This window comes from Aedes albopictus, chromosome 1 (assembly GCF_035046485.1).
Source record: "Aedes albopictus strain Foshan chromosome 1, AalbF5, whole genome shotgun sequence".
Lineage (NCBI taxonomy): Eukaryota > Metazoa > Arthropoda > Insecta > Diptera > Culicidae > Aedes > Aedes albopictus.
The window spans coordinates 240162416-240188558 of record NC_085136.1 but is presented as its reverse complement, the minus strand read 5'-3'; the positions used below and the strand labels follow the sequence as shown (position 1 = coordinate 240188558).

The 26143-nt window shown below is 42.0% G+C and overlaps 1 protein-coding gene across 1 annotated transcript; it reads left to right on the top strand.

Annotated features, from left to right (window-relative positions):
- The first annotated feature begins 19975 nt into the window (after positions 1 to 19975).
- On the top strand, positions 19976 to 21689 carry LOC134285537 (prion-like-(Q/N-rich) domain-bearing protein 25). Its single transcript, XM_062846510.1, has 2 exons — positions 19976 to 20135; positions 21364 to 21689. The coding sequence occupies exons 1-2, from the start codon at positions 20087 to 20089 to the stop codon at positions 21672 to 21674; spliced, it is 360 nt and encodes a 119-aa protein (XP_062702494.1). The 5' UTR covers positions 19976 to 20086; the 3' UTR covers positions 21675 to 21689.
- Positions 21690 to 26143: the final 4454 nt, after the last annotated feature.

Sequence of the window (26143 nt, the reverse complement as noted above, 5' to 3'; positions counted from 1 at the left end):
GGTCGTATCAGGAGTTTCCAGAAACTACTTAAAATCTAAGGCTATTTCAGGGGCGATTCAAAAGATATTGTGATGGGGTCTCTAAAAATCCTTTAAACCCCCGAATACGCCTGCGTAACGCTTCTAACTTCCGCCGAAAAAGCACTGAAACTTCCTGAAATGCATCTGAAATCCCCCTTAAGCGCATCCGAAACCCCCTCAAGACCCACTCGGACCCCGTGTAACGCACGTGAGACCCTCGGAAACCTCCGGAAACGTACCTGTTATGACTCCAAAATCCGTCGAATATCCTCCGAAATTCTCTGCAATGCTTTCAAAACCCCTTCAGCCCCCAAAAACCCCCCTGAGATCTCCTGATATCTCGCTGAAACTCTTTGGGCCCCCTTGAAAAACCCCTGTAACCTTCCTTTGCTCTCTTCTTTAACCCTCGTCGTGCATTGGGATCATTATGGCCCCTGCACGTGCACTAGGTTAGCGAGGTGAGCGCAAGCTAATGTACGAAGAAGGTTAAACACCCCCTGGCCGCCTTTGCAAGACATATTAAATTATGGGAAGACTTTGAAGACATTTGAAAGCTAAAAAAAATAGTTATGTTGCTTATCCAAACAAATTATTCAAATCTGGGAACAATTTCAGATGAAATTCGTGTAAATTTTTGCTAATAAAAGCTCTTAAGAATTCCTTATTCTTCGGTAAGTCAGTGGAAATGGTAGAGTAGTTTCTAGTTAAAACTCGATGCAAATATGACGACCACTATTTCGTGGAAATTTTAGGATATATACTGACGTATTTAATTGACTTGGGACCGAATTATTATACAATTGCTATGGGGTCTCCAGTTAGTCTAGTGGTAAGGGCTATGAATCGCCAATCCAGAGACGGCGGGTTCAACTCCCGTTCCGGTCGCGAAATTTTTTCGACTCCCCGAGCATAGTGTATTGTTGTAATTGCCTCACAATATACAAATTCATGCAATGACAGACAAAGAAAGCCCTTCAATTAATAACGATGGAAATGCTCAAAGAACACTAAGTTGAAACGAGGCAGGCCAAGTCCCAGTAAGGACGTAGAGCCATAAAGAAGAAGAAGAAGATACTATGCTACTTGCGGTTGTGAAAACCTTGACTCTAGATAATTCTTGATAAAAACAAAACGAACCTACACACTTCAGAAGTTTTAACAGATAACTTTCAAACAATCAAAGTGTATACTACCGTGTGCAGCATAGTTGTCTCATGTTAGTAGAGATTCCCTAAGAACATAGGGCAATTATGCGACACACAGCAGTATATTTACATATAGGTGTTATTTCATTCAACGACTCGATGCCATCAAAAACTATTAAAAACATCATTTTAGGAATTTATTTGAGTTTCCTTCCAGAGGTTCATTGTAAAAGTTTCAATGGTTTTCCTTTTGGAAAATCATACCGAAACTTCGTTTGAATTTCAGACAAAAGCTTCATCCAGAATATCCCGCAGATTTGTCCGTGGATTTGTATCAGAATGACTGTTAACATTTCTCCAGAAGTTCCTCGGGAATTCCTCAAGGAGTTCATAAGGAAATCGTTTAGGAATTTCTTCAAAAGTTTCGCAGGAATTTTTCCTGGTGTTTCTATTGAAGTCTTCCAGGAGTTCCTGTGGAATACCTGCATGAGTTCTTCAGGAATTTTTCCAGGGCTCTCTCGGGAACTCCTCCGGGATTATCCCAAGATTTCCTTCTCGAGTATTCCATGAATTCCTCCAGAAGTTACTCTGGAAGTCCTCCAGGAGTTCCTAAGGAATTCCTTTAGAAGTTCCTCAGGAAGTTTTCTGGAATTTCCTCGAAAATTCCTAAAGATGTTTTTAGACAGGAGTACTTTGTTAATTCCACTAATTGTACCTCGGGATGTTCCCTGGAGTTTATTAAAAATTCTTCAAGGAGTTCCACGGGAATTACTCCACAAATTCCTCGGAAATTCTTCCAGGAGCTCCTCGGAAATTTCTATTGGTGTTCATCGGGAATTCTAACAGGAGTTCCTCGAGAATTCCTCCAGGAGTACCTCGGGAATTTCTCCAGGAGTTCCTCGGAAATTACTCCAGGAGTTCCTGGGAAATTTCTCCAGGAGTTCCTCGGGAATTTCTCCAAGAGTTCCTCGGGAATTCCCTCACGAGTTTCTCAGAAATTTCTCCAGGAGTTCCTCGGAAATCCCTTCAGAAGTCCCTCAGGAATCGCTCCTGGAGTTTCTCGGAAGTTCCTCCAAGAGTACCTCTAGAATTGCTCCAGGAGTTCCTCAGAAATGCCTCCAAGAGTTCTTCATGAATTCCTCGAGGAGTTCTTCGGAGGCTCCTCCACAAGTTCTTCAGGAATTCCTCCAGGAGTTTCACGTGATTTCCTCCATGAGTTTCCCGAGAATTTCTCCAGGAGTTTCCCGAGAATCTCTTCAGGAGTTTAACGAGAAGTCCTGCAGGAGTTCGTAGGGAATTCTTCGAGGAGCTCCTCAGGAGTTCTTCCAGAAATTCCTCGAAAGTTCCTTCAAGAGTTCCCCCGAGAGTTTCACGTGATTTCCTCCAGGAAATCCTAGGGAATTCCTCTAGGAGTTCCTCAGGAGCTCTTCCAGAAATTCCTCGAAAATTCCTACACAACTTCCTCGAGAAATCCTTCAGGAGTTCTTTGTAAATTCCACTAGTAGTTCCTTGGGGATTGCCCCAGCAGTTCCTCGGAAATTCTTCCAGGGGTTCCTCGAAAATTTGTATAGGTGTTTTTCGGGAATTCTTACAGAATTTCCTCCAGGAGTTCCTCGGGAAAACCTTCAGGAGTTCTTCGTAAATTCCACTGGTAGTTCCTCAGGACTTTCCCAGGGAATCCCTCGAAGAGTTGCACCGGAATTACTCCAGAAATTCCTCTTGGAAGTTCTTCTAGCAGTTCCTTGGAAATATGTGTAGCATCATCATCGTCGTCATCGATGCGACATCTCCAGTCGATGACGAATCAACTCGCCCGATCGCTCTAAACGCTAAGCAAATTATAATAGCAGCCCGTCTGGCTACCGCATTTTGAATTCAATTATTGAACTGAATTGTATAGACCGAAGATAGATATCCAAAAGAGGCAATGCCCTCAAATCTATATATAAACACACCAGGTACCTCTTGTGAAATATAGTTTTTATCTGACTCGAACAGGGCACAGTGTTTTCTATACCCCGTTCTCCAAATTTGTATAGGTGTTCTTCGGGAATTCTCCTAGGAGTTTCTCGGGAATTCCTCCAGGAATTCTTCAATGACTTACTTACTTACCGGTCAGACTAAGGCCTGAGTGTCCTCTGTTGTACGTAGGAGTCGTCTCAAATTCCACTCGGTTTATGGCTGTGTGTCTCCAGCAGGGTTGTGCAGTTTCAGGATGGTCAATGTCGAATGACACTCGCTCTAACCATCACTTCATACGACAAACGCAGTCCATCAAAACATAATCGATTCACGCAAAAGCCACTCAAGCCAACCCTCGTTCAATGCAGAGTCAACCACATCCAACAGCAGCGATCGTCTCTTGTTTTCGAACCACACGATGAAACACCGAAGCGAGTTTTTGTTCTACGCTTTCTATTCATAGGGCGTGCTATGTTTGTGTTTGCTGCGCCATGCAATACTACTTAACAAATTGACCCTCATCCTGGCATTTTCAGACGAGAGTCACCCAGCAGTGAGTGACATAGCTCTGCGTCGGAACGACGGTTAAGAAGCGTTCGGCTACTCAAGAAATTTGCAGAGAAAGAGCGTGGCGGCGGCAGACACCATATCAATGCGTTCGTCTCGAATGTGTTCGATAGCAACATAGAGACGGTCGGCTGTAGCGTTGATGGAGGAAGAAGGGCAATGTTGATGTTGCTGTTTTTTTTTGTGTTATGATGGTGATAATGCACAAGACTGGTCTCCAGTACCGCACTCTGCGAAGGGTCCGCAAATCGTCCTCCACTTGATTGACTCACCTAGCTCGCTGCGCATCACGTCTTCTTGTACCAGTTGGATGACTCTCGAGAACCATTTTAGTCGGGCAGCTATCCGATATTCTGATGATGTGACCCGCCCACCGTAGCCTCCCGATTTTCGCGGTGCGGACGATGGTTGATTCTTTAGCAGCTGATGCAGCTCGTAGTTCATTCGCCTTCTCCAAGTCTCGTCTTTCATCTGCACTTTGCCGTAGATGGTACTCAGCATATTCCGTTCGAAAACTCCAAGGGCGTGTTGGTCCTCTGCATGTAGGGTCCATACTTCGTGCCCATAGAGGACTAACAGTCTAATCAGCGGTTTGTAGATAGTTAACTTTGTGTGACGGAGAACTTTGTTAGGGAACTGAAACATTTTTCCCGGATGATTATTTCGACTACCATGCACCCGGATCCGAACCGAAAAGGACATTTCTTGTGCGAAGACAATGGGACCTCTGCGTATATTTCACAAATCGCGAACTTATCGTTTTTGGTACACTCAGAAAAATAAATTGTAAACACAATTAAATTGTAGTTCAAATCAACCGATTTTTCAGTTTACTATAGCGACAAACTAATTTCTAGTTTAAACTGAACTGTTCTATTGTTTGATAATACAAATATTTTCATTTGTCGAAATTTTTGACAGTTTGTTAAAACAAACAGAGATATCGTTTTTTCAACATGAAATAATGGATTGATTCAAACGACTGCACTTTTGCCACTAACAAACCCGGAATGTGATTTTTTTTTCTTTGAACTTGTCTTGACGACTGGCTAAGACCACCGGAATGTGATTGTGTTGGTGACGGCAGCAACTGCGGCAGCTCGGAAATCTATTTTTAGACCGTCGGTAAGCGGATGGGGAGGAGAACGACTAAAAAAAGACAAAAAAGGCGAAACCAAACAACTTTTTGTGGATGCAGTCGTGAGTACCTGCGCGTTATCTATTTTATAGATGTGTGAGTGCTTTCGGACCATGTTTATGGTTTTTATTTTGTTGAAACAAATGAAATTTTTGACATTATATGAAATGATGGTAATCGGTTGTTTTTATCGATAAACTCTAAATATAACTTTGGAATAAGTAAATTCTCAGTTTGAAAATCAACCATGCGTTTTATTGTTTTAAATAAGCGCAATTTTTCTGCGTGTAGGAATCGTACAAAAACCCGACGACGACAACACGGGCGTAAAAACAAACAGTGAGCAACAACAGCAACAAGTGCGTGGCGTATTCTTCATTACACCAACAAAGCAAGCCATGCAAATGTTTGACATTTCTCAGGTCATTTTGACAGACCACACTCATGCACGAAAAAGACGGATCATAATTCTACTTTATCGATCTTGTTGCCGTCTTTTTCATGCTCATGTTACATCTGTCAAAATGACCTGAGAATTGTCAGCCATTTTGAGGTTAGGTTCGTTGGTGTAATAAAGAATTTCCTGGTTTGACAATTAACGGGCGAGATGGCGCGGCGTAATGACGAATGCGTTTCAATAGTGGCGTAATAAAAGTACCTATCATCAATTTGATTAGAAACCTGATAATATTTTGTTTACATTATGGCTCTTCCGCCCTTTTCACATGTTGGTCTAGAACATAAAGGTAAAAACCCTTTGAAAATTTTTAAAATGTACCCTGGCTCGACAAGACTCCGTACTATTCGATTCAAATAAATCAGTCCCGTAAAACCGTGTATTTTTGCTCAATGATATTTTTCACAGTACCGCCAAACCGACCAACCAAATCCAACCCTGTTCGGGACGTTAGCACACCCCATGTGCTCCAGAAGTGTGCCACTGGTGCTGACCATAACACAAGCCGATTGGCCATTCGGACATGAGTTGTACCTACCTAAAGAAATGGGAAGCAATCGCATTTCCTTTACATGTGAAGGCGTTCTTTCTTGGGTAGTTGCACCACATGCAATCCCAGTCCTTACCGTATTTGCGCTAGGTAGTCCACCCAATTTAAGACACTCATATGTGGAGCGACAAGGCTACGTTCTGGTGGGGCTTGCAAGTATCGGACGGCAGGGTGTATGATTCCACTTTTTACGTGTTCTGCGCTGTCCAGCGAGGGTGGCCTCCAAAAAGTCTATCAACGAACTTGTGCAGCTAGTAGTAGGTTCTGGCATGCTAGGAATGGGGCGATAAACATTGTATAATATAATTACACAGGGAAGCGTCCACCCCGTGAAACACGTGTTCACGGCCCGAAGTCCAAGTCCTAGGGAGAAAGCACTTGCGAAGCGTGGGAACACAGGGGACAAGTAGTTATGTACAAGTCTACAATTGACCGGCTGCATGGCGGATTGCTCGCGTTTGCCGTGACATGGTGGGTACAAGGCGCGCGGTGCACCTTTGATTGTTTTCGCGCTAAAGGATTTGCATGCTTGCTTAGGATTTAGAGGATTTGCAATCCGGTTCCCCGTCGCGTCGTCTGGTTCAGTCGTCGTCGGTGATGACTGTGTCCGGTTTTTCCACCTCGTTCGATTTAGTGATGTTTTGACAGTGACCAGGAATCGGTCGTTCGGTTGTAGTTTTGACGAGTTGTTCGATTTGATTGAGTTTGCTTGGATTAGTTGTGTAAAGGCAGCATGAATTGGTCTAGTTTTAGCGTGGTAGTGTTCTTATGCTTTGTAAATCAGAATTCTCTATTCTGCGAGGCGCTGGTCATATGCTACAGGAATAGGAGCTACGGAGATGTAATTGTCAGTAAGTAAAACATATCATATTTCTGCTTTTAAGTGGATTCGTACTATGTGTATTACGTAGACTCGTAGTGAAGGGGGTATGTGAGTCAACTGTTTGTGAACTCGTGGACGAGTCCTCAAGAAGGTCATTTATTCGTGCACTACTTTCCGTGCTAGGTTCCTTCCGGATAGCGGCCAGAACCTCTATTCTACTCCATACAAGATAGCATCAGCTGCGCTTCTCCGTTGAGCAGTTTGCTATGATAGTCAATCATGATCAGCTTCGTCAATGTATGATTGCTGCCCAGCACTTTTAGATGCTTTCTTCTTAACCCTTAACCGCCCGGGACGATTCTTTCTGACTTCAAATGGCTCGTTCTCCGAAACTGGGGCACCAAATTGCATTCGGTTTGAAGTATCATCAAGGGGAAGAGTGTATCTTAACAATGATTTGGCGGGGATCCCCCTATGACCCTCCCCCCTTTTCTGCGGGGCGGATCTAAGCGTGGCATGATCTATAATATTACCATATGATCATAATTTCGACTGGAAAACAGCATTTTATTGTTGTTGTTAGTGACAGATTATTTTGTACATGTAATTTCGGACCTGATTAGGTCAATCGGTCATCCGGTGACCTCGGAACAGGTTCTGGTGACCTTGGAATCTCCGGTAGAAATGGCCATTTTTCGATTCTAAATAAATCCCATCATGCGACATCTCAAACTTCGCAGAATGCCGCACGTAATCCAGTAAAACAAAGAAAAATAATTTTGATCGATTCTGGTCACCCGGTTACCTCGGAACAGGTTCTGCGGACCTTGGAATCTCCGGTAGAAATGGCCATTTTTCGAATCTAAAAGAATCCCATCATGCGACACCTCAAATTTCGCAGAATGCCGTGCGTAATCCAGTGAAACAAAGAAAAATATTTTTGATTGACTTTGGTCACCCGGAACAGGTTCTAGGGACCCTGGAATCTCCGGTAGAAATGGCCATTTTTCGATTCCAAATAAATCCCATCTTGCGACACCTCAAATTTCGCAGAATGCCGCGCGCAATCCAGTAAAACAAAGAAAAATTATTTTGATCAGTTCTGGTCACCTGGTGACCTCGGAACAGGTTCTGGGAACCTTGGAATCTCCGGTAGAAATGGCCATTTTTCGATTCCAAATAAATCCCATCTTGCGACACCTCAAATTTCGCAGAATGCCGCGCGTAATCCAATAAATCAAAGAAACATGATTTTGATCGATTCTGGTCACCCGGAACAGGTTCTGGGGACCCTGGAATCTCCGGTAGAAATGGCCATTTTTTTTATTCTAAAAGAATGCCATTTCGCAAAATGCCACGCGTAATCCAGTAAAACAAAGAAGAATAATTTTGATCGACTATGGTCACCCGATGTCCTCGGCACAGGTTCTGGGAACCTTGGAATCTCCTATAGGGATGACAATTTTTCGATTCTAAAAGAATCCCATCTGGATGAATTTCTGGAGGAATTGATGAGGCATTTCTGACGATTTTCATGGGTGAATCCATGGAGGAATTCCTGAAGAAATTCCTGAAAAAAATCCTGGAGAAATTCCTGCAGGAATTTCTCCAGAAATTCCAAGAGAATTTCCTGGAAGACTTCCGGGAAACTTTTTTAGGGTTTTCTGGAGTAATCCGTAGACGAAATCTTGGAAGAATTTTGGCGAAATTTCCTATAGGATTTTCTGAAGAATTATCTGAAGGAATTCCTGGAAGTATTTCCAGAAGCATTCCTGACGGATTTTTAGGAGGGATTTTTGGAGGAATTCCTTGAACAATTTCTGGAGGAATTACTGGAGAAATTTCTGGAGGCATTCTTTGAGGAATTTCTGGAGGTTTGAGGTTTCCTTGAGGAACTCCTTGGGGAACTTTTTGAGGAATTTCTTAAGGAATTTCTGGAAGAATTTATATAGGATTTTTTGAGTAATTTCTGGAAAAAATCATGGATCAATCAACGGAAGAATTCCTGAAGAAATTTCTGGAGATAATCCTAGAGCAATCCATGAAGGAATTCCTGTCGAAATTCCTCGAGAAATTCCTGGAAGAGTTCCTGGAGAAATTCCTATAGGATTTTTGGAGGAATCCGTTGAGGAATCTCTAGAGGATATTGTGGAGGCATTCATTTTCCGGTGGAATCCTTGATGGAATTCCTGGAGCAATCCCTGGAGGAGGTCCTTGAGATATTTCTGGAATTCCTGAAGCAATATTTGGAGGAATTTATGGAGGAATTCCTGGAGCAAATTCAGATTCTTTGCCATGATCCCTGGAGAAATTACCGGAGGAATCCTTGAAGGAATTCTTGGATGAATTACGAGAGGAACTACGGGAGGAATTCCTGGAGAAATTTATTGAGGAATTTTTGGATAAATATTTGAGGCTTTCTGGAGGAATTCTTGAAGGAATTTCTGGAGAAACTTCTCGAGGAATCTCTGAAGGAAGTCCTGGAGGAATTTCCGAAGAAATTCATTGGAGGAATTCCTGAAGAATTCCTGGATAAATTCCTGAAAGAATCCCTGGACAAATTTCTCGAGGAATTTCTGTAAGAGTTCCAGGAGACGCACCTTCAGGATTTTCTGGATGAATCCCTCAGGAAATTCCTGAAGCAGTTTCTGAAGGAATTCCTGGAGGTAATTCTGGGGGAATTCCTGGAGGAATTTCTCCTGGAACAATTCCAGGAATTCCTTTAGGAATTCCTCGAGAAATTTCTCCAGGAATACCTCCAGTAATTCCTCTAAAACCTCCTTCAGGAATTTATCAAGAAATTCCTTCATAAACTCCTTCAAAAGTTCCTTCAGAAATTCATGCAGAAATACCACCAGGAATACCTCCAATAAAACAAAGAAAAATGTTTTGGTTCCAGGGATTCCTCCAGAATTCTAATTTTTCTAAAAAAATCGTCAAATAATTTCTTTGGGACCCTCCATAAACCCCTCCAAAATTTTTTTCAGAGGCTTTCTGGAAGAATTCTGGCAGAAATTTTAGATGATTTTTTTAGGGGAATACCTGAAGGAATTCCTGCAGAAATTTCTGGAGGAGTTTCTGAAGAAACTTGTGGACGGGTTCCGAAGGAATTATTGGACGATTTTTTTTAGAAAATTTTCTGGAGGAATCCCTGGAGGAGTTCCTAGTGGTATTTCTGCAGAAATTTCTTAGGGAACTTTTGGAGTAGTTTATGGAGAAATTCCTTGATAAATTCCTGAAGGAGGTTTTGAGGAATTACTGGAGTTTTTCCTGGAGGAATTCCCCGATGAATTCCTGGAGGAATCCCTGGAATAATTCCTAGAAGGGTTACATGATAAATTCCTTGATAAATTCCTCCAGAATTGCCACCAGGAATTCCTCCAGGGATTCATCCAGAAAATTTTCTAGAAATTTCTGCCAGAATTCCTCCAAGATTTTCACCCCTCCAAGGATTCCTACAGAAAATCCTGAAGGAGCTTCTCCCGGAACTCTGCCAGGAATTCCTCGAGAAATTCCTCCAGGTATTTCTCCAGCAATTTTTCCAAGAATTTCTAAAGGAATTCCTCCAGGGATTCATCCATGAGTTTCTTCAGAAATTCCTCCACAAATTTCTCCAGGAATTCCTTTTTTGGAGTTTCCTCCAAGAACTCCTTCAAGAAGCCTCAAATATTAACCCAGAAATTCCTCAAGGAGTTCCTCCCGTAGTTCCTCCCGTAATTTTTCCACGAATTCCTACAGGGATTCATCCAGGAATTTCTCCAGGGATTTTTCCAGGTATTTCTCCAAAAAATCCTCTAGGAATTTATACCAGAATTCCTCCCAGATTTTCTCTTGGGATTCCTCCAGAAATTACTCCACGGATTCCTCCAGAAAACCCTTGGAACTTGGAATCTCCGGTAGAAATCGTTATTTTGCGATTCCAAATAAATCCCATCATGCGACACTTCAAATTTCTCAGAATGCCGTGCGTAATCCAGTAAAACAAAGAAAAATGGTTTTGATCGACTATGGTTACCCGGTGAACTCGGCACAGGTTCTGGGGACCTTGGAATCTCCGATAGGAATGACATTTTTTTGATTCTAAAAGAATCCCATCTGGATGAATTTCTGGAGGAATTGATGAGGCATTTCGGAAGATGTTCATGGATGAATCCATGGAGGAGATCCTGAAGAAATTCCTGAAAAAATCCTCAAGAAATTCCTGGAGGAATGCCTAAAGAAATTTCTCGAAAAATTCCAACAGAATGTCCTGGAATTCATCCGGAAAACTTTTTAAGGATTTTCTGGAGTAATCCGGAGACGAAATCTTGGAGGAATTTTGGCGAAAATTCCTATTGGATTTTCTGGAGAATCATCTGATGGAATACGTGGAAGTGTTTCTAGAGGAATTCCTGAAGGGTTTTTTGGAGGAATTTTTGGAGTAATTCCTTGAACAATTTCTGGAGAAATTTCTGGAGGCATTCTTTGAGGAATTTCTCCAGGAATTCCTTGAGAAATTCCTCCTAGGAATCACCCATGAATGTCTCCAGAAATTACTCGAAACATCCTCCTGATTTTCCTCCAGGAATTCCTTCAAAGTTCTTTGAGAGTCCTTCCAGACATTTCTCCAGAAATTTATCAAAGAATCAGAATTTCCTCCAGGAATTCCTTCATAAATTCCTCCAAATGTTGCTGCAGGAATTCTTCCAGAAATATCTCCAGGAATGCCTCCAGGGATTGCTCCAGGAATTTCTTCCAGGATTCCACCGGAAAATCCTCTAGTATTTTTTTCCTGAATGCTTCCACAATATCCTCTAGAGATTCCTCCAGGAATTCCTCCACAGATACCTCCAAAAATCCTAAAGGAATTTCTCCCGGAACTCTTCCAGGAATTCCGACAGGGATATCTCCAGAAATTTCTTCAGGAATTCTTCCGTTGATTCATCCATGATTTTTCCAGAAATTTCTCAAAAAGAAGAATCCTACATAAATTCTTCCTGGAATTCCTTAAGAAATTCCTCAAGAAGTTCCCCAAGGAGTTCCTCAAGGAAACCTCAAACCTCCAGAAATTCCTCAAAGAATGTCTCCAGAAATTTCTCCACTAATTCCTCCAGAAATTGTTCAAGGAATTCCTCCAAAAATCCCTCCTAAAAATCCTTCAGGAATTCTGGAAATACTTCCAGGAATTCCTCCAGATAATTCTCCAGAAAATCCTATAGGAAATTTCGCCAAAATTCTTCCAAGATTTCGTCTACGGATTACTCCAGAAAACCCTAAAGAAGTTTCCCGGAAGCCTTCCAGGAAATTCTCTTGGAATTTCTGGAGAAATTCCTCCAGGAATTTCTCCAGGATTTTTTTCAGGAATTTCTTCAGGAATTCCTCCATGGATTCATCCATGAAAATCTTCAGAAATGCCTCATCAATTCCTCCAGAAATTCATCCAGATGGGATTCTTTTAGAATCGAAAAATTGTCATCCCTATAGGAGATTCCAAGGTTCCCAGAACCTGTGCCGAGGTCATCGGGTGACCATAGTCGATCAAAATTATTCTTCTTTATTTTACTGGATTACGCGCGGCATTCTGCGAAATTTGAGGTGTCGCAAGATGGGATTTATTTGGAATCGAAAAATTGCCATTTCTACCGGAGATTCCAAGGTCCCCAGAGCCTGTTCCGGGAGACCATAAACGATCAAAATATTTTTTTTTGTTTTACTGGATTACGCGCGGCATTCTGCGAAATTTGAGGTGTCGCAAGATGGGATTTATTTGGAATCGAAAAATGGCCATTTCTACCGGAGATTCCAGGGTCCCTAGAACCTGTTCCGGGTGACCAGAGTCAATCAAAAATATGTTTCTTTGTTTCACTGGATTACGCACGGCATTCTGTGAAATTTGAGGTGTCGCATGATGGGATTCTTTTAGATTCGAAAAATGGCCATTTCTACCGGAGATTCCAAGGTCCGCAGAACCTGTTCCGAGGTAACCGGGTGACCAGAATCGATCAAAGTTATTTTTCTTTGTTTTACTGGATTACGTGCGGCATTCTGCGAAGTTTGAGATGTCGCATGATGGGATTTATTTAGAATCGAAAAATGGCCATTTCTACCGGAGATTCCAAGGTCACCAGAACCTGTTCCGAGGTCACCGGATGACCGATTGACCTAATCAGGTCCGAAATTACATGTTCAAAATAATCTGTCACTAACAACAACAATAAAATGCTGCTTTCCAGTCGAAATTATGATCATATGGTAATATTATAGATCATGTCACGCTTAGATCCGCCCCGCAGAAAAGGGGGGAGGGTCATAGGGGGATCCCCGCCAAATCATTGTTAAGATACACTCTTCCCCTTGATGATACTTCAAACCGAATGCAATTTGGTGCCCCAGTTTCGGAGAACGAGCCATTTGAAGTCAGAAAGAATCGTCCCGGGCGGTTAAGGGTTAATGACACTACTGGAGCATGGAGTAGTCTGCATCCAATACGTATTAGTCCAGCTCGCAAACAAGGATCCCTCGTGCGTGCAACCCAGTTCATTAAAAAATTCTTAAGTGTAGAATTAGCTTAAGTTGAAATACACATAAATAAAAACAAGAAAGAGCTTCACTAATGCAATCAGAGCTTCTTCATGCTCTTTCGCGATCAGGACTCTACCTCTACTGCAGGCTCGATTTCAAGTTCATCAGTTGTTGGCAAAACAAAGTATCCAACCGTTGATCGATATAGCTTTAACAAAGACAAATAGCGAGAAAAGATTTTTCTGGGCGGTAGCAACTGCAGCGCTGTCATTACAAGTGGTTTTTTTTAACGTTACGGAGTCTAACTGTTGTTCTGAACTGACACACACAGCACTCGGATCTTCTTGCAGGAACGTCGGTTTACTCCACAGACTAAACATTCAGTAAGCTGCAGCGGTGTTACACCTCGAGATATTAGGGGTAGGCGGGGCATTATGGACACCCTAAGGTTTTTGCCAACTTTACCTGGCAAGATGTCAAAAAAGTTTAGTTTTTTGATACATGTATCCTTTTAAAGTCTATTTAGCATCTATTGCATAAGAATGCTCACGAAGAAAAATGATTTATCCACTTCAAAAAATGTTGCGAAAAATGTTAGTTTTTCATGACCGTCTTCAAGCATACGGGGCAGAATGGACACCCCCATGGGGCAATATGGACACCATGAGACTTTTACGAATTTCGTACATTATTTACACCTATAAAGTCATTTCATTACAAAACAACTATTATGGATGAATAATATGCCGAAGTAGTTCATTTTTGTTCAGTTTATTTAAATTCAGGCTGTTTTGGATAAAGCTTCGTTTTTGTCGGCATGTACAGCTGTGCCTAGAACAACTATTTTCCACTGCTGTCGTTTTTTGGCCAATTTGTTTCACCCTATGTCTACTATAGTGAACATTTAACCGGAAATGTACTGAAATCGAAGAATTTGGTTGGTTTGTGATTTAGCTTATATTTGTCCCTTGCCGCTTCTTTCAAAAAGGTGAGTGTCCATTTTGCCCCGGCAGCAGAAGATATTTCCAAACTTAATTTTTGATATAATAAAGAAGAAAATATAAACTTGTTAAGCATGTAGATACAGCAAAACTACTTGCATGTGTTCTAGAAATATCAGGTTTTAATCGACCTGCAATAAATTAATCACTAAATCTTATTTTAGATGGTGTAAAAAATATAATTTCCATGCACAAAAAACGGAGGACGCAACTTTTTCGTGTAAAATCAAGTATAATTTTAATTTCGAATGTTTCTTTCCTGAAACTACGTTTTAGACAAATGGACTATATTCTCCATTCATTAAAAGTTCAAAACAGTTCGCATATTTCAAAATATTGAGGGTGTCCATTCTGCCCCGGGTGTCCATAATGCCCCGCCTACCCCTACGTCTGCCGAGTTCTCGACGCCATGCACGTGGTTTAAAATATCCTCTCGAGTGATATGCTTGATTAATGTCACTCTGTTGGAGATGTGCGCTTGGATTGATAGGACGAGAACCAACACTTCACGTTCGTTGAATCGATCCAGAAGAACGTCTTCGATGGGATCTGGATACTTTCTGTTACTGTCTCGAACAAGTGCGCCAATAGCAGTGCCTAAGACTACTCCAATCTGGGTATTGACTGTCTTTCCTTATTATTGCTTAAGTTTTCCAATATGGAGCTACTTTGGATTTGGTCATAACCAGTGGTGAAAAGCATCATGCGCTTGACGTGTTTTTTGGTTCACATCGAACACAAACTTTGTACTCGTGCTCGCGGACCCAAGAAGCGAGAGCGGTTCACGGTTTGCCGAAGCGAAGAACCAACACAAAACAAATTTCAAACGAGCCGGATCGCAGTTGGTTCGCCAAAAGGATTGCAATTTGCTCACACTTGGTTCGTTGCCTTTCTTTGCCCCTAAAGATAATTAATTTAGTGTTTTATGATTATATTGGACAACTACCGTTCCAATAAATCATATCAACGAAAAAGTTTACCAAAATTTGATTTCATTAGAGACACATTTGCCGTGAACCACTGAAACACAAAAGCATCGCAGTACAGAATGATGCGAACCTCTCGCTCGTGTTTCTGTCGGACGATCGCGAACCACAGCAGCACGAACTGTTCGCTCCACAGTGGATAGCGATGCGATGGCATTTTTTTGTGTCTTCTGAACCGATTTTACTCACGGTTTTCCAGCACTGGTCATAACCGAACTGTAACCTTCTTGAACATCTTGTGCAATGCAACGTAGGTATATTGCGTACGTCTTTTCCTAGGCGTCACAACAAACGTGTCCTAGTTCACATGATACGGGATACGGAAACTGCCTCGATTCGATCTAAGTTCGATATGAAAACGAGCCACCACAGAGAACAGACATCCAAGTCCGGTTCCGAAACTGTGTAAGGAATTTAACGGTCATTTGAAATCAGCAACACAAGTGGCAATAGCGTGGCGCTGCAATCGGTTAATTTCCCATACTAATTGAATTCACCACTTGAAATGTTTCAATTCACCACTGACTGTGGCAATATGGTGTTTGGCGGCGTTAGTGATGTCATCGTGTATTGGTTTGCAACCTTACTCAAGTGAAGATGCAAATCCTTACACAACTTTCTGAATGAAATTTGTTCTAGCCTGGATGTCTGTTCTCTGTGGTTTAAGAGACTATGTATTTCACACGTAAAAGCTGCTATTTGAACAGCTACTTTGTTGACTTTTTATTCTTGACTAGATTTTGTATCTTGACGAAGTTTACCAAAGGATATTTTGTGTGGACAATTTATATTTTTGTAATAGGAGGCACAAACTAATGTCGTTTTCGTTTATTCATGGAGCGAACCTAGTTTCGCTCTGGATCCGCCCTAACTGCTGTCAAAACGTTCGTTTATTCGATCGAGTCGGATCCGGATCCGCCCCAGATCCGACCCAAACATGGCGATGTTCGCTCTGCCGATTTTTTCCGATCCAACCCGAACGAGGTTCATCTGTCAAAACTGATGTAAACAATCCATCAAAACAAAACCAGAAAATCAAAATTCTTAACTATTCAAGCATATTAGAGATAAAGGACTCGCTTGAATGTGATTTGCATTTATTAATAAATGTACCAACTATCACTTCCACGTGAGTTTAAATTATAAAAGGAAGAATTTAACGAAAATGTGCAACTGACAGTTCGATTGATTTGCACAATGTTTACATGTTGACTCGATTTGGGTTGGATCCGGATCCGTTTTCGTTCGGTTATTGCGAGTCAGGGTCAGCTCTGACCCAGATTTAAAACCGAAAACGGCATAACTGTAATGGTCGCCCCGATGATGATGATGGATTTTATATTTATTGACGTAGTATTATTAACTGAACTAATTTTGTGTAGTCTACAAAAGTTTGAGTCTCGCGCGCGGTGACAGGTATAAATGACATTTTTGTATTTATTTATCATATGGAATATTTCTACTGTTGAACAGGGATGAAAAATGATGAAGATTGCAGCTGAGCAGACACAAACCAAAACAAACGTACTCGCGAACAATAAGGGCCCGAGAATACTCGCACTTCTTTATTCGTGAGCAAACGAAGCTGGCAAGCACTCGCATGTGATTCGCGAAGCATTGCATTGCATTTTGACGAAAAACGCATTTTAACGACTGACAGTGCTGCTTTTCAGGAACAATGAAGCATAAAGCATTAGTTTATGATGGATAATCACTGGATTTGCTATTATAACCACAACAAAATGCACTTCCCGCACCTCCACTAGTTCCTCACGAATAAAAGCTCATGAGTGTTTCTGTTTTTGTTTTGCTTCTTACTCACGAACATAAGCGTAACTAGGTTATAGCTCTAGGGGGGACCAAGGCCATGTCGATATGGATTTTTTATACTAAACAGATACTTTTCGCCTGAATTGCGCGATTTTTTTCCGAAATGGATTTTTTCTGGAGGGGGCCAGGCCCCCCCTGGCCACCCCCTATTTACGCCAATGCTCACGAAGCAGGCGGGTGCGAATAAACTCACACACTGTTTACTCTTGGAATCGTGAGTAAGCCTTGTGTTGGCTTTACACTCGCGAATTGTTTCATGAGGAGAGTAATTCCATCACTGCTGTTGAAGGACTCTGTAGATTAGTAGTGAGTTGTCTAGTTGAATGTCGGGAATTTCTTGAGAATGAGAATATTGCCGACTGTTTTGACATCGCGCGAACGTTATCAATCCTCGCAATATTTTTGATTTTCTGATCTTTCATGATCACTAGTAACGCTTGCAAACATCTGTAGATGAAAGCAGCAGTATTTCGAAATTTATGTTTTTACTGTACAGTATGACAAATTATAATGTTGTTTATATCTGTGAAAAGAATCAGACCGTATTTAGTTTGCAAATCTGATTTCATTGATCATAATTAATAATTATCTTAAAGATATATCGTCTAGCTAGGGTAGATATATCGTCTAGGTAGGGTAACCAATATAATTTGGAACCCCATATATTTTGGACCCCATGTGTCCTATTATCACAACTTACACAGGTTTAATGATGAAACGAAGGAAATTTTTAGAATCATTCGCTAAATAAGATCGCTCTGCACGGGCAGCAATCATTTCCTCACTGGAAATATTCTTATTTGCCTTGAAATTATTTTTTGCCAATCTCGTCATTCGTGCGAGTGTCGCATCATGTTTACAAAAATAGATTGCGGTGCTGATGAAACTTACAGATGTAAACAAAAACGTTTATCATTCTAGCGCATTAAATCCGCAAAGTTCGTCTAATCAGCCTTTGTCAATCAAGTAATTAGGATGTGATTCAGCATATTCAAGCGGCAATTTCTTCCAAAATAGTTTCAAACGAGTTTAAACACCGGGTGTCCAAAATATAAACTGAAGAGGGTCCAAAATATATTGGGGTGTCCAAAACAGTGAAAACTGATGCTTCAAAAATCAGATATTTTCAACAAATTTTCAGCCAGAAATGACCTTGTGGGTATTTTTGACGGACAGTGGAGGCTTTTACGAGCATACTAACATCATCATTATGTGTAAATACCCTCTGAATCTGTTTGATTTTGAATCAAATTCATACCAATGCCCTCTAGGGGTCCAAAATTCAACCGTTACCCTATGTGGCGTGACCATCATCATCATCATCATCAACTCCTAGGCGCGGGATGAAACTGTTGTTCAGATTTTCAACTTTATTCTTTGCCCGTCTTAATGGCCGTTCATAAACCACGTAGACTGTTTGGGGGAGGGGAAGGGGGAGTTTGAGATTGCCAAATTTTGATCTACGTGGTTTAGGTGCATAACCGAAGTGGTAAATGTGCACATAATTTGACAGACCATGTTGTCGGAGTCAGGATGCGAATCCCGGTATGTTATAGGATTCTTAGCGAATTGGAACAGATGTCAACTAAAATCATTGCAAATTTTCGTCAAAAATTGTTGGAGTCTTCTGTTGCTACGATAAGTTCTTTGTATAATTAGTCTAAGTTAGGTTAGGGTTAGGATAAGTTGAAAAATGTATTTCTGACACGCAGGTGAAAAATAAAGCCTGCGAAAAATCTGAAGGCTCAAGCATCCGTCATCATTTTTTTCGGAAATAGAAAAGCAGTTTTTTCTCTGTAAATCAAAACAATGACCACGAAAATGTATTCACTGTATTCTATTCCTCATGTGGAACACAGTGAATCCATTTTCGTTGCAAAAATGTTTGATTTGAACGAAAAAACTGCTTTTAAATGTTTGATGATGACGATGATTTCAATGACGAATGGTTCAACGTTAACTGCTACATCAAATGAAATGTAATGTGTTATTAATTAGTATTGATAATAGCCAAAATTTATTTAGCCAAATTAGGATGATAATGTGTTATAATACACAGAAAACACCAAGATTAAGTTGAAGAATGTAAAAATTGATTGAGATACCAATAAAGATTATTAAAAATTACATATATACAAAATACTTACTGAAGCTCCTGGACCAGCTGGAAATCGGACCCAGAAATCTTTTGCATGATCCGTCCAATACCATGGCGTTAACTGCTTTTACTATTTGGACCACAGGTAGGGTAATTGTTCCCATCGTTGCGGTAGTACCTATTGTTGCGGTAATGGCAATTGAGCACTTTTTCGACTGAAATGTTACCAAAAGGTATTTTTAATAGATGTATGGTGCTTAAATTATGAGATTGCACCATTTTTTTGCTTAAGATTTGCCCAAAAACCTATTTTAAAAAAATATTTTCATAAATGTGTTTGCTGCTGTGTTCCTATTGTTGCGGTAGTGTTCCTAATGTTGCGGTATCCCATATGATTTCAATGGGATACCGCAACAATAGGAACAAAATACCGCAACATTAGGAACACAATGATCTTTCAGATAAAAACGAATAAAATGCTCATAACAACATCAAAGTGGCAATATTTCGTTATTTTCCCGTAGATTAAGGATGGATTTTATTATTTTCAATTCAATCCATGTAAAAAGTTTGCTTGGGGCGATACAATTGTGGTTTAAACATGAACCCAGCGCTTAACTCCTCCATGATCGGATCAATTACCCTATTGTTATCGATTAGATATATGAAATCAGCTCCCTGATTGACCGGCTTACAAAACGGATATCGATCGCCACAATTGAGCATATCAGTAAATCCCGTCGGCTTGAAATAATCACCCAGATACTTACACCTGGATCAATGTTTGGCAATATTGGCTGACTACCACTGCCCAGTCGATTGGGTTGATAACAGGAGTGTGGTGATAAGATTAGGGGTATATTTACTCCATGAGAAATTCCATTCATATACAAGCCATCGATAGTCTGCCGGTCGAAAGTCAGTATCGAACAGGTGTTACGGTGAATCGGTTGTTTGCTTACTGTTGACGTTGTCGGAGATTGGCCGCTTCTGTCTGTCGGTTAAATATGCGGTGGCTACTTGCCAAGTGGTTCCTAGTGATACTGATCGTGCGAGGTACCTACCTAGATAAAAGTGTTAAGAGTTTGGATAATCGCTATGCCGAAAGCATGGTGTTGTGGTGGTTTGTAGTGAAATGTGATGTTCTATGTACATTTAATAGTTGGTTTAATGTAATGGATAATTCCGATCTCTTGAATCAGTTCTGGAATAGCGAATCGAGTGAAACTTGTTATCAACCAAATGGGTAGTCCAGTTCCAACTTGAAATCGATTACAAAGCGGATGAGCAACAGGTGTTTGAAGTGGTTGGTAACTTCTAAACCCAAATCAGACGTGATTAGCTTATCGGAAATGCCGTCAATGACTCTTCGTTGTCGCTTTCAAATGACGCTTGATTCGAAGGGTTTGGAATCCGTTTGATGACAATGCGAAATCCAATTCTGGACTTTTGGTTTCAAGGGAAACTTGATTTCCAGTTCTTCTTCTCTTACAAAAAAGAACAAGTTCGATTTTCTGTGGGAAAAAAACTCAAGAATTAATGAGAAAACTTATGTTACTCTCAAACATCGTTACACATTCTAAATCGATGCTCCTAAATTTCTCAACAATGAATGGGTATATTTAATAAGCAAACTTTTGTTTTATTCAAATATGTTGAAACAAATGCAATGACCTTTCCATAATTTGATTTCCCTGATGATTCTCTAGGTCACTAACTGTGCCAAGTGTCAAAGTTCTTGGCCATTCTTGTATACCGTAATCAACGCTGATCTGAAATGCCACCAGGACCAGGAAGCCCTAATAACTCTTTCACCTTGAGGTTTGTGTAATGCAACCGCCCTCCGATCCCGGTGCACCGATTCTAAGGCTTTTAGATTCCCTTCGCTCTTTTAAGGTGTCGTGTCAAGGAACCATAAAGCATCCCAATCATCAGCCAAGAACAGCCAGCAGGTTTGCCATGTTGCAGTAGGGGCTACTATTTCTTTCGACCTTAGCCATCGCATAGTGGCTAGTCGATCTCAATGGTTTTTAATGCTGATAGAACAAAGCGAACTAAAATGCACCCCTGTATTAATTGTTTGCTTTCATTTTGACCGTAAGCTGTCTAGATTTAAAAAATAAGAATTGGACTTAAACACTCTCGATCAAAAGTTAGGCTATACACCACGAGACAGATCTTTTTCGGTACATATTTTATTTTTTTCCTCAAACTCTATCTTAACGTTATTGGAATTCATACTAACCGATTCCCTCACTTCTCTGTTTCATTCCCAACCCCACAGAATCCCGCTCGGTCGTGTGGCCATGCACTACGTCGGCCGACTGCGCTAAGGTGCCGGACGCGAGCTGTTCGATCTACGGCTTCTGCCAGTGCCCGGCCGGGCATGTGTTCTCCACCGACGTCACCCGCTGCCTGCCCGAGCGATCGTATGGGCTGAGCTGCGAGGAAGCGGTCCAGTGTTCTCATATGCTTACCGGTGCCAAGTGCGAGGACAAACTATGCACCTGTGATACCGGGTACACGTACGTACGTGGACGATGCCGTCAGCTAGCGAACCTCGGCGAACCTTGCAACGCGGTAATTAATTATTGAAATCTTATTATTGATTATTACATTTTGGCAGTATTATCTATTAATCTTCACGTACCCGACCCTCAACAACTCATTTTTAAATTGCTGGCATTTCGTCAATTTTCATTCGGTTGAAGTTGCCTGTAAGTTGATTGTATTTTGTGCGCTGCGGTCAGGGGGTTACCAAAAAGGCTAAAAAGTGATTAACGTCGCGATCACCAAGGCAATCTTTGATTAAGGTATTGTACCATTTGGGCAGGTGTACCTATTTCGGGCACTTACCGCTATAACTAAGCCAATTTCAAACCGATTGATTTGAATTTTTGTTCAGAGTTAGATACTGTACGTGCCTAACTCTATACAAAATTTCAAATCAATCGGTTTGAAATTGACTTAGTTATAGCGGCAAGTGCCCAAAATAGATACACCTGCCCAAATGGTACAAGACCTTATTTTAATCGCAATTTTATGCAACGAACATTCTATGCTCTTAAGTGGAACCCCTTATATTTTTTGTTTTCGAAAACTTCAGTAAAGTTTTATGGTATGTTGTTGTTGTTGTTTGTATGTTGTGTTTTCGTAGAACATATTTCTACTGAACGACACAAAGAGTGATATTGATTTCTTCTTGTACCGGTTGGATGACTCTCGAGAACCATTTTAGTCTGGTTGCTATCCGACATCCTGATGACGTGACCCATCCACCGTAGCCTCCGGATTTTCGCGGTATGGACGATGGTTGGTTCTCTTAGCAGCTGATGCAGCTCGTGGTTAATTCGCCTTCTCCAAGTCCCGTCTTCCATCTGCACTCCGCCGTAGATGGTACGCAACACCTTCCGTTCGAAAACTCCAAGAGCGCGTTGGTCCTCTGCACGTAGGATCCATGTTTCGTGCCCATTGAGGACGACCGGTCTAATCAGCGTTTTTTAGATAGTTTACTTCGTGTTACGGCGAACTTTATTCGATCGTAGAGTTTTGCGGAATCCAAAGGAAGCACGATTTCCTGCCACAATGCGCCTCTGAATTTCTCTGCTGGAGTCGTTGTCGGCGGTCACCAGTGAGCCCAAGTACACGAATTCTTCAACCGCCTCGATTTCATTACCGTCGATATAAATTCGGGGTGGCGGGCGCGGTGATTTCTCCCTAGAGCCCTTTGCCATCATATACTTTGTCTTCGACACATTAATGACTAATCCGATTCGCCTGGCTTCACTCTTTAGTCGGATGTACGTTTCCGCCATCGTCTCAAATTTACGAGCAATAATACCAATATCATCAGCGAAACCAAGCAGCTGAACGGACTTCGTGAAAATCGTACCATTCGTGTTAATCCCCGCTCTCCTTATTACACCTTCTAACTTAATGTTGAACAGCAAGCACGAAAGACGATCACCTTGCCGTAACCCTCTGCGAGATTCGAAGGGACTCGAGAGTGTTCCTGAAACTCGAACTACGCACATCACTCGATCCATCGTCGCCTTGATCAATCGTATCAGTTTATCCGGGAATCCGTATTCGTGCATAATCTGCCATAGCTGTATGATCGATTGTATCATACGCCGATTTGAAATCGATGAACAAGTGATGTGTGGGCACGTTGTATTCGCGGCATTTCTACAACACCTGGCGGATGGCGAACATCTGATCCGTTGTAGCGCGTTCACCCATGAATCTAGCCTGGTATTGCCCCACGAACTCTCTTGCAATCGGTGATAGACGGCGGCATAAAATTTGGGAGAGTACCTTGTAGGCAGCGCTCATTAGTGTGATCACGCGATAGTTCCCGCAATCCAACTTGTCGCCCTTTTTGTAGATTGGACACACGATACCTTCCATCCATTCCTCTGGTAATACTTCCTCCTCCCAAATCTTGGTAAATACCCAGTGTAGTGCTCTTACCAGTGCTTCTCCACCGTATTTTAGAAGCTCGCATGGTAGTTGATCTGCCCAGCGGCTTTGTTGTTTTTCAACCGGCCAAACTCCTCCTCAATCTCCTGGAGGTCAGGGACCGGAAGTCTTTCGTCCTGTGCACATACTCCTAAATCTGTTACCACGCCACCTTCGGTACTTGCAACGTCGCCATTGAGGTGCTCATCGTAATGCTGCCGCTAGCTGTCGACCACCTCACGCTCGCTCGTGAGAATATTCCCGTAATTATCTCGGCACATGTCGGCTTGTGGCACAACGCCTCTGCGCGGGCGGTTCAGCTTCTCGTAGAACTTTCGTGTGTCCTTAGCGCGGTACAGCTCTTCCATCGCTTCGCGATCTCGTTCTTCCTGCTGGCGCTTCTTCATCCGGAAGACTGAGTTCTGCCTGTTCCGCGCCTGTCTGTAACGTGCCTCATTCGCTCTCGTACGGTGTTGCAGCATTCTCGCCCATGCTGCATTCTTCTCGTTTTTCAACTGTTCACATTCGCCGTCGTACCAGTCGTTTCTGTGATTCGGAGTCGCGAAGCCTAGTGCTGTAGCCGAGGTACTACCTATGGCGGATCGGATGTCCCTCCAGCCATCTTCAAGTGTAGCTGCGCCAAGCTGCTCTTCCGTTGGTAGGGCCACTTGATGCGCTTAGTCTTGAGTCACTTCTACGTTACGCAGCTGCTCGATGTTGAGTCGCGGCGTTCAACTTCGACGCGTGGTGATAACTGTCGAAAGTTTTGAGCGCATGCATACAGCGACTAAGTAGTGATCCGAATCTATATTCGCACTGCGGTATGTGCGGATGTTGGTTATATCCGAGAAGAATTTATCGTCGATTAGAACGTGGTCGATTTGGTTTTCTGTTTGTTGGTCGGGTGATCTCCAGGTGGCTTTGTGGATATCTTTGCGGGGGAAGAAGGTGCTTCGGACTACCATACCACGGGAGGCTGCAAAGTTTACGCATCGCTGGCCGTTATCATTCGATACGGCGTGCAGGCTGTTTCGCCCGATTATCGGTCTGTACATTTCCTCCCTTCCTACCTGCGCGTTCATGTCGCCGACAACGATTTTCATGTCACGCGGCGAGCAACCATCGTATGTTTGCTTTAACTGCGCGTAGAACGCTTCTTTCTCGTCATCGGGTCTTCCTTCGTGTGGGCAGTGGACGTTGATGATGCTGTAGTTGAAGAAACGGCCCTTAACTCTCAACATGCACATCCTTGCGTTGATCGGCTGCCAGCCGATCACACGTTGTCGCATCCTGCCCAACACTATAAATCCTGTTCCCAGTTCATTGGTGGTGCCACAGCTTTGGTAGAAGGTAGCCACTCGATGCCCGCTTTTCCACACTTTCTGTCCAGTCCAACAAAGTTCCTGCAACGCCACGATGTCGAAGTTGCGGGGATGTAGTTTGTCGTAAATTATCCTGTCACATCCTGCGAAACCTAGTGACTTGCAATTCCATGTTCTAAGTTTCCAATCGTAGTCCTTATTTCGTCGCGTGGGTCTTTGCCGCTGGTATCGAGTCGTATTTTCTTCTATGTTATTCGTAATGGGGATTTTTACGGGTGGCTTATTGGGCCTACGCCAACACTCCTGTCTCGCCGGAGGGCCATCGTGCCAGTTCTGTTTAACGTCCCAACCAACACTGAGACGACCACGCTGATGGGGCTACTACCTTGGATCTAGCTGGGCGAGGTGCAGTGTTTCTTATTCAGCCGCTGGATGCCAGAACAGACGCTGTTTGAGCCGCACCTCCTTGGTGAACAAACGCTCGAATCGTATCTCCTCAATCTAGCTGAATTCAGAAGGACAACAGTGCCCAGGCTGCACTACCAGTTAAGCACACAAGTCTTAGCTGGCGGTCTTTGTCATCGTTTGACCCGTGGAAGCATGAGGTAGGAACTTGTGAGGATCAGAGCTATGTTAGATGCTCTCCTTATCGACTCACCATTTTGCAGCCCTGGAGCACTACTGTTCATCAATATGATTACTGATCTCTGATGATCGTCTATCAACAACTCTCTTCAATATTACAAATATGTACTGCCAATTCTTTATATACTGGGTTATTTTGGCTGCTTCGAGAAGTGATAACAGAGATCAATGAACATTATAACCTAAAATTTAACGAGCATATATGAAGTCGTTGATACTAGATTGATAAAAAGCAGTTCAAATTTTACACAGTTCACTATATGAGGCTATAGTCTCTGACCCAATTTGAAATCGTTAATTCACCTCCGTGTACTCACCGTAAAACGTCACGTGGTCTATGGAAAGTCCCTGAGAATAGACCACCCCAACAGCAAAAAAATCACAATTATAGGTAATTTCAATACATGATTTTAGAATCCCCAAATCAAAAGGATAATCAAAATCAACGTTCAAAAACACGTGGTGTTAGCTTATTTTCGATAACTTTTTACGTGCTTCCCATAATCAGAAGATTCAAAAATTTTGAATCAGCCCTAATATAGTAAAATCAAAATATTTGAAAAATTCCAAAAGAAGTAGGTTTAGGGGCACTAAAATCATCATCACCTGTGAATTTTAACCGTTTTGGTTCACATT

Coding starts and splice junctions, on each gene's coding strand:
- LOC134285537 (XM_062846510.1), top strand. CDS start 20,087: ATGCGGTGGCTACTTGCCAAGTGGTTCCTAGTGATACTGATCGTGCGA. Junction 20,136..21,363: donor AGTGATACTGATCGTGCGAG/GTACCTACCTAG, acceptor CCAACCCCACAG/AATCCCGCTCGGTCGTGTGG.